General features: G+C 46.8%; 1 protein-coding gene across 1 annotated transcript; it reads left to right on the top strand.

Moving 5' to 3' along the window:
- Nucleotides 1–2,612: 2,612 nt before the first annotated feature.
- LOC136458924 (putative FBD-associated F-box protein At5g56700) lies at nt 2,613–4,646 on the top strand. The gene is made up of 3 exons (XM_066458829.1): nt 2,613–3,762; nt 3,854–3,994; nt 4,097–4,646. Exons 1-3 carry the CDS (start codon nt 2,674–2,676, stop codon nt 4,457–4,459), a joined length of 1,593 nt encoding a protein of 530 aa, XP_066314926.1. The 5' UTR covers nt 2,613–2,673; the 3' UTR covers nt 4,460–4,646.
- The last annotated feature ends 4,682 nt before the right edge of the window (nt 4,647–9,328 follow it).

Genomic DNA, 9,328 nt, shown 5'->3' with positions numbered 1-9,328 from the left:
TGCTACACTACAATGGTTGGTGCCCCTGCCCTGGCCTGACCTGACACACATTCATGTCATGTGTGCCACAGCGCCGCCACCTCGGGAGAGAGAGGGTGAGGGAGAGAGGAAGGGGAGGCGATGGGAGCAACTGCAAGGGCAGCGGCGGCTGCATGGGCGACGTGGAGGTTGGTAGAGGTGTAGCGGCGTGGGAGTCTTATGTGTACAGGGGTACATCGGACACACGAAAAAAAACTGACATGGTCAAACAGTCAACTAACAGATTGATCTATGAAAATGGACGGCAGTGCCATTTACGAAAGAAAATTTCAACTTGATGTCAGATAAGAAAGTTCATATTTTTGAGTGCCAAATACGAAATACTGATTTATTTCAATGCCAAATAAATAATTCTCTCAATATTGTTTTCTTCGTACCCATTGAGATGAAGACGACAAAACTTGTGCAGTGTTGCAGCCTCTCCCGGTGGCTGGCTGAGTACGGCATCTACTTTTTCATTTACTTTTAACTGGATTGGCGGGTCCCACAAGTGATGCTTGGTATTGTCCACCACTGTAAGCTAACTCGAGTGGTGCTACAATTCATACGTGGAGGCTAGTGATTTCTGGCACCACTGGGACATTGTGGAAGGCCTAAGCAGCCATTTATAAAAAAAAGCATTTAAATAATAAACATTCTTATGATAGTTCTGATCATTGTTAATGTGGGCATGCAAATATAGTGGTTTTAGGACATGTTCAAGCACTAAGATGGTGTCTTGATCTGCTTGTAGTAGCATAAGTAGACATGAGTTTTTTTTAGGCGCTAAAAAAGTTTTGTTTCCGTTCTTGGTCTCTTTGTTTTTGAGGTTACTTCTTTGGCCCAAAATACAACTTTGCTTAGAGCATCTTCAGTAGTACTACCTAAAACGGACTAACTATTTATCTGTTTGAGTAGCCACCCAATTTCATACCTAAAACAGGCTACCCAAACCTATCTTAGTAGAGACTGACAGATTGGTCCCACGTGTCATTCTCTCTCATGTTCTTCTCCCATAGATGAACGAAGCAGGGTGGGAGGTGGCACGTTGGGGCAGGCTCGCAACGTCGGGGATGGCCACCGCGCCGGCAGTCGCGCCACACCGTGCACATGCCACGGCAACCCGTTGCGCCGGTGGCCGCATGTCGTGCCAAGGTAGCTTGCCACACGCTAGAGGTGCCCCGTGGAGGACGATCGGCGGAGGAGGGCCATGTCCAGATCTGGCGGAGAAGGGCTGGCGGCCGCGGCGTCTACCCTGTGGGGCGTCAGACTTCCGTGCGTCAACGTCGAGGCTCCCCAGCGGTGGCATCGGACTCGGGCGAACAGAAGACTCTCGTGGGGAGGAGATAACCAACCAAAAAATAGGTATTCAATTGTGGCCCAACAGAAGTAGGTAGTGGGAAGAGAAATTTATTGGGCCAACAAATTTGAATAGTCTGATAGGTAGCTTGATGGAGTGCATTTTTCATTTTTTTTGACCACAACCCAAATGTCGGATAGGCAGTGTGTTTAAATAGCATGCTTGAGTTGCTCTTACGTGGCCTTTGTTAGATTTGGCCACCAACGATGTTAAGTTAGGCGTGAATTGGCATTTTATCCTTGGGCGGATTCTTACTTATTCTCAGAGGAAGAAGATAAACGAACACTTAGATAGCACCGAGCGATCCTCTACCAATCTCTCGATCTCCACCATTATAACCCCCAATTGGGCATCCCTAACACGAAGATCACTATACTATTGAACGTAGGGCGAATTCTGAACCAGGATAAATCGAGTTGTGTCCCTTCCGTGTTTTGAGTGTCCGAGGCACTGGAGACTCACGCATCGACTTCCGACGAACAACCATGATGCTCGCCGCGATTACGAACCCGCGACACTCGACGTCCCTGGCTCCGATGTATGCTCGGCGGTGGCGAACGAGCAGCCCGACGGTGGCGGCTATGATGTGGCCTCCCTCGCATCCTCGTGGCTCCCTTCTCTGTCGGCGAACGCCCGCGCCTCTCCTCCGCCCCCTCCTCTCATCCTCGACCACAGTCCTCCTCCGCCACCCGATTGTCGCCGCTCGTTTTCCCGATCTAGTGAAGGGGCTAAGGATAAGGGGCTAACTGTAAAGGTATAAGAGAATTAAATATCAAATAGAAGTAAAAATATTTCTTAATTTGTAACTCTAAAAGTAACTACAAGTCGCAACAACTCCTCGCAGCTCCTCCACGATAGTTCCACGAAACGGCCAGCTTTACCACAGCTCACGACCGTTTTTCTCGTAGCTCAGCAGCCTTTCACACAACCACCACTCAGAACAGGGCCTCCTCATCAGGCGAAAATTGGGTGGGCGATGGGTGCATGGAACCACCGATGCGCCCCTAGATAGATTGTCGACGCGTGGCCAGCAAACAAATATCAAGCGAGTTGTGGACTTGTGGTGCTGCACTTAGAGCCGAGAGGCTGACCGAGCCTGCACGTCGCTACGCGTCACGGAGGCTGCACGACGCACGTTGATTTGTTTTCGCTGGCCACGCGTCGACGATCTAGCCAGGGGGCGCACGGTGGTTCGACCCATCACCCACCCCATTTTTTTCCCATCATTCAACTTCTTTCCTTCCGTCTGTACTACGCAGTACGCGAGGAAACCGACTGGCGGCCACGGGCAGACAATGAGAGGTTGGGTGAGCCCTTCCTCTTCCTCCTCGTCGATCTCGTCGCGGCAGGGTCAGATCGTGGCCTGGGATTGGCCGCCGGGTTCGTCGAGCTGCTCGAACCCGCACTCCGACGGCCCGCCGCCTGCGTTAGCCCCGCCTTCGCGGGCCGTGGACAGCGATGAGGAGGAATTCGGCGGCAGTCCACGGGCGGCTAAATGCGCTTGCCTGGAGTCCGGCTGCGGGGATAGGGTTTGCACCGCAGATCGGCCGGCCGGGGACGGCAGGGATCGAATCAGCGATCTCCCAGACGCCGTCCTTCTGTCCGTCCTCTCCTTGCTCCCCCTCCGCGACGCCGGGCGCACGGCAGTTCTCTCGTCGAGATGGCGCGGCCTGTTCGACCAATCCCTCTTGGACTTCAACGCGTGCCAGCCGTTCCCACCGGAGGGAGGCCGCGGCGGCGGCTGGTTCATCCGCGCGATCACCGACATCCTCGCCGCCCGCCCGCGCATCCGCATCCGGAGTTTCCGGTTCGTCATGTACGGGTGGGGGTTCGACGGCCGCCTGGGCGTCGTCGACGGCTGGTTCCGAGCCCTCGCGCGTCACGGCGTGCGGGAAATCGACGTCGACATGTTCTACGCAATCTCCATGCCGACTCTCCCTGGGTCCCTCCTCGAGCTCGCCTCCCTCGAAACCCTCAAAGTGCATTACTGCAGATTTCCGGATGCCTGGCCGGCGCCGGTGCCGGCCCCCGCGCCGCGGCTCCCCGCCCTCAAGATACTCGACCTGTCTAGTGTGAACGTGTCCCAGGACTCCCTGCAGGCCATCCTATCCCACTGCAACTCCCTGGAGTGCGTGAAGCTCAAGAACATCATTGGACTGGACAAGATTTGCCTCCGGTCCAAGAGCCTAGCACGCCTGTACGGTGACTTCGGCGACTTGAAAGAGTTCGTTGTTGAGGACGCCCCAAACCTTGAAGAATTGGTGGGGATTGGTTTGCCGAGCGGCAAGGTGAAGGTGAAGATCGTTTCCGCGCCCAAGCTGCAGGTGCTGGGGTACCTCGGGATCACCGTCCGGCCACTGATCCTCTATGACACCGTGTATGATGTAATGTTTCTTCGACTGCTAGTCGCAGCTCTGATCATTTCGGATCATATGGCTCTGACTTCTGAATCCGATCATTTTCTGCATATTCCAGGGAGGGATCGTAAAGCTCTGCACAATGATGCACAGTGTTAAGACTTTGGCCATCCAGGTGCCCTTCTCCGAGAAGGGATACACCGTCTTTGTTGTTCAATTGCTCAAATGTTTCCCCTGTCTCGAGGTGCTCCGTGTCGAGGTAATACTATAACCTTTATGCTAACTGCTTACCCTCTCTGATGTGTCAAAAAAATTTATGTCTCATTCCTGATTTTGCGTTCACAACGCTTCACCCGTGCAGCCTAATAAGCAGTCCATTTCCCAGCGGCTCAGTGTTGAAGGATGGGACACTGCAAATTCTATTAAGTGCATTGAGCATTCGATCAACAGAGTGGTGTTCGAGTATTTTGGAGGGGAAGACTGCCAGTTGGGATTTTTGACCTTTCTGCTTAGGATGGCCAGAGCTCTGAAGCTTGTCGAACTCTACTGTTGGACAAGCAAAGATTGGGACAGTGACCAGGTTGAGCTAGTGGAGCCTAAACATAGAGCATCTCCGGATGCCGAGATCCATTTTTTGGGAATCTATAAGCCGGCCAGTGACCTTTACCTATGCCACTGCTGCACTCAGCGATGCCAGAAGGAAAACAGAGTTGCTCTGTTATAAGAATTGAAACTTGTGGATAATTTTAAGCGGTAAAATAATATGGGTGCTGGTACTGTCTGGATCTTGCTTTTAATTTCCAGTCAATCAGAGCCAACGCCGACATCTGAGATTAGCACTTTAGTTGTTCCCGAGTTGATGTATGAGTGAGTGTGTGTATGTGCTTACAATTTCAGGTATTGAGTATTGAGTAATGGATTTCTAAATTCATCTAGGCCTGCAAAAGCAATGACTATTTACCTCTGAAGTATGTGGAACTATTTATTTAGTTGAGATAAATGCATGAGGGGACCTGAACTTGTCAAAGAATGTCATTTAGGTCCATAAACTTTGAAAACATTTTTCTAATGGTGCACTGCGTGTCCCTAAACTTGTTAAGATGCATAGTATTGTTTTGTTCTGATGCATAGTATTTCTTTGCCACTAATGATTGGCGTAGTTCATGTTATTAACTGATATTGTTTTGTCCTGTTAGCGATGGTGGATGGTGGATGTTTCATCAGGACTATAGAAATATTATACATATATTTTGTTATAGTGCTTGTTTTGTTTTCAGTTCTTAACAAAACAATGATAAAGACTTATTCAAATTTTGAGGATCTTATACGCGGAGGGAGCTCACTACTATCGGTAGTACAAGTACTGTGATAATCTCTATTGAGTTTTCAGTTTCACAAATCCTGCTTCGAGGGTCAGAGTTGAAACTTGAGTTTAACAAATCTTTAATGGGGAACCAGAACTAATTTTTGAATATGCTAATTTTGTTGTTTGTGTGTTTTGGGGGTGTATTGATGTTTCCAATTCTGTTAGCTATATGACCTGCACTAGCCAAATCAGCCATATATTTCTTCATCCCTGAAACTGTGGGTTGGCGGACCCAGCCGAAAATTTCAGGTAGGGCGGACCGCCAAGTATATCTATCAAATGTCACCGATATTTCGGTTTAACCATGAATATATACCATATTTATATTGCTACATCACATGACAATTCTATTTTAGTCGGTAAATGGACAATTGGTGTTAAACCTGCATTCGTAAAACCAATATTGATAAACTGAGGTGGAGTTTGCACGACGATGGTTTTTGTAGTTGCAATTAGGACTAACACTAACAATAACTTCGAATGTATGGCCCGTTCGTTTGGAGGAATTTTGGAGGAATCTGGAGGAATTTATGAGAGAAAAACACTGTTCCGGATGAAAAAAGAAGCGGATCAAACCGGGTTTAGCATGTTCACGACTAAATTGGCATTCAGCAAAACATTGGGAACAATTGTGGGTTTTCGATCAAAAGCATAAGCCAAGTATAAGCCTGTTCGGCTGGGGCTGAATTACTGCTATCTGGTTTGGCGTGAGAGAAAAATACAGTTCTAACTATAAATTAACGATTATTTACCACCAAGCGAACAGGCTCTATAAGGGAAAAGATAGCTGCGATTTGAGGTACACTGCTTCTTGTCTGCACAATCAGTACCTGCTAAACAAGCCAAACAAAATTAAATATGCTCCACTTACTGTTACAACAAGCTCAATCAGTACCAGCTTTCTTCCTTGCTGCCCTTGCGTTATCATACTCAAATTTGAGCACTTAAACTGCGCACAGCAGCTGCGCCGCGGCGGGCGTGGGAGTGGGGCAGTCGGTGGGGAGCCGCTGCCCGCCGGCGTCGCGCACCATGCAGCCACCCACGTAGGAGAGGAAGGGCCGCAGTGGGATCCTTGCCGAGGGCAGATCCAACGTGGGGGCAGGGGGGGCTCGAGCCCTTGGAGCCCCCACGCAGCCCCCTCTCCATTTTTTCCGCCATGGCCAAGAACTTGGAGTTGCTGGAGGTTGAAGACGACTCTCGTTTCGCGTTTTGAGCCAGTTATAGGCAGTATAAAGGCCGAGTGATGATGGCCCTCCTTTAACATATTGTTGGGCTTTGTGTCTTTTTTCGCTCAACAATTGGACCAACAAGAAAGCCCAATTACTTTTAAAAAAAAAACAAGAAAGCCCAATTTTATAGCCCATCCCCATGACCCATCCGGTGGCCAAGGCCAACCCTATCCATCCGGAATCAGATCCTCACATAGATTGCACTATGTTTGAGGGACATAATTTCCATCCGTCCATTCATCAACTAACCAATGGCAAGGCCATCAAAACAATCAATACACCCACGAGTCCGTCCAGCTATATGTTTACTCAGCCCAAGAAAGCCCAGTTCGCTGAGCTCACTGGCTGAGTAAAAAGGGCGCGAGACCGACGGAAAAGGGCGCGAGGCTAGCAAAAAGGGGGCGAGGTTAACTGAAAAGAGCGCGAGGAAACGAGTCAATCTTAGAGCTTGCCGCAGGAAGGATCTTCTCTGCTCACGTAAGTCTCACGTCAATACTCTGCACTTTAATGTATTTGACATGAATGACTTATGGGATTCATCATAATTGCATCACTATGTTTCTTTGAACTTGAAGCTCTCCTTTTCTCATGGATGAATCGTTTAGTTGAGATTCTATTGCGATGGATGCAAATCAAAGCAAATCTAATACTCCTGTCATGGGAGAACATAGGTGTGTAATAAAATTTCTTGCTTCTTCGTTAGAAAATTTCCAGTCAACTAAAACTATTTGCTTCTTCTTCTTTGTCTATACAGAGAGGGCTTGGCGCCTTGGCATGGAATTTAAAAATTCTGATGAAGCTTGGGCATTTTGGCTTTGCTACAGTGGACAGAAGGGCTTTGAGGTTAGAAAAGGGTATACAAATAAAATGCCATGTGATGGCAAGATTACATCATGTAGATTTGTTTGTGCAAATGAGGGTCATCGGTTGCCAGACAAAATAGATCATTTAACAAAGTGCCCTCGAGCTGAAATTAGAACTGATTGTCAAGTTCACATGAATCTTAAAATGGGCCGGGAAAAAGGAAATTTGAAAGTGAGTGAAGTGATTTTGGAACACAATCACGCAGTACACCTGCCAACAACCTTGCACCTAATGGCGTCACAAAGGAAAATTTCAGATTTACAAACTTTTGAAATTGAAACAGCAGATGATGCAAGAAATGGACCAAAAGCTGCACAACTAAGAGAGAAACATAATTGAAAATCCTAAGATGGATGATATGATTCGGTTCAAACATATGTCACACAAATTTCTCAATTTGGCACATCAAGTAGCTAACTCTCCTGAGTGCACAATGTTAGTGGACAACACACTTGACATCCTTGGTAAGCAAATTGCAGAAAAGTTCAATACAAGTACAAGCACTTTTCAGGATTCATGTACAGTTTCCACAAATGCTAGTCCACCAAATGACTTGTTGATTAGTGCTAGCCTAAAGAAAAAGGATGTCCAAACAAAAAGTTCAAAACGAAAAGAACCTCACAAGGCTAGAAAAAAGAGAGAAAACAAAGCTACATCTCAGTTTGGTGAAGCGGGTAATAATGATGTTGTACATGGCCAAGAGGCAGGCAATTGTGGAGCACAAGCACAAGAGGGATTGTCTTCATTCAGCCTGTTCGCTGGTTGGTTTCTGAGCTGATAAGCCCGGCTGATGCTGCTTTGTTATGAGAGGAAAACACTATTGACTGGCTGATAAGTCTTGGCTGAAACCAACAAGCAAACATGCTGATTGTTTCCTAAACCCTTTAATTCAAGTGGTGCACAAGCACAAGCACATGGTGCATTATGTCCATTTTTCTCTGAAGCTTCAAGTTCAGGTGGTACACAAGTACAGGCAGAAGTTAGCTTCACTCAAATGTTGACGGTAATATGCTCGTATAGCTATTTCATAGATGCTAAGATAATATTTCGTTTTTAAAAGAACTTCTTCATTTAGCTTACAGGACCAATGACCAATGACCAATGACCTTCTATCTGGATTCTGTTGATGTTACTATGAAGTGTTATTAGTATTTTGATGTATTAGAACTGTATGCAACATAGCAGATGTTCTCAGGTGGATATAGTTTATGTTTTCTTTGGCACAAATCAGTTATCTGGTGCTAGATGCTATGCTCCTAGGTGGGCAAAATCAAATTTTTGTTGCCAATTTGCAAGTATCTTGGGAGCCAAAACTCTAGTTCTGTACATATAATTTAGTTTTCTTTTGCTATGTTGCAAATGAGCATTCTAGTACCATTAGTACATATTCCACCATTCAGAGTTCTCAAATCAAAACAATCGTCACAACAGCATGAAGTATCAAATTCACAATAATTATACTCTCAAATTGACAAGATTATCCAATCATCACAAACAAGGTTAAGCCACAATCTCATCTGACATCAGTTACACAGTGACAATTCAACCCTACTACTTATCTACTGCTAGTCTGAACTTTGAAGCTCGGCTTCTCAAGGTACGAGGACAGTTGCGCTGCATGCGGAAGACGGTGCGGGCACGAGCTCAGGATAGGATGGTGGAGGCGGGCGACGGAGGAGAGCACTTTCGACCAGCTTGCTTGCTCCAGTGCCGAGGGAGGCCGCAAGCAGCAATAGCCACCGGCCGGCGGCCATCTTCGCGGGCACTGTAACGGCGGCGAGTGCATGGAGCACTCCGTATCTTTTCCGACTTGTTTTGCGTTTTCTAAGGTGGTGTTTGGATCCAGTGACTAAAATTTAGAAGGTGTGTCGGGAGAATGTTGCATGGGGTGTTCGGATACTAATAAAAAAATAAATTACATAATCCGTCAGCACTCCACGAGACGAATTTTTTAAGCCTAATTAATCCATCATTAGCAAATGTTTACTGTAGCACCACATTATCAAATCATGGCCTAATTAGGCTTAAAAGATTTATCTCACAAATTAGTCATAAACTATGTAATTAATTTTGTAATTAGTCTATATTTAATACTCCATACCTGTGCATTTGATGGGACAACGATTAAAATTTA

This window comes from Miscanthus floridulus, chromosome 6 (genome assembly GCF_019320115.1).
Source record: "Miscanthus floridulus cultivar M001 chromosome 6, ASM1932011v1, whole genome shotgun sequence".
NCBI lineage: Eukaryota > Viridiplantae > Streptophyta > Magnoliopsida > Poales > Poaceae > Miscanthus > Miscanthus floridulus.
The sequence above is the reverse complement of the archived record's forward strand: the minus strand, read 5'-3'. Positions and strand labels throughout refer to the sequence as shown.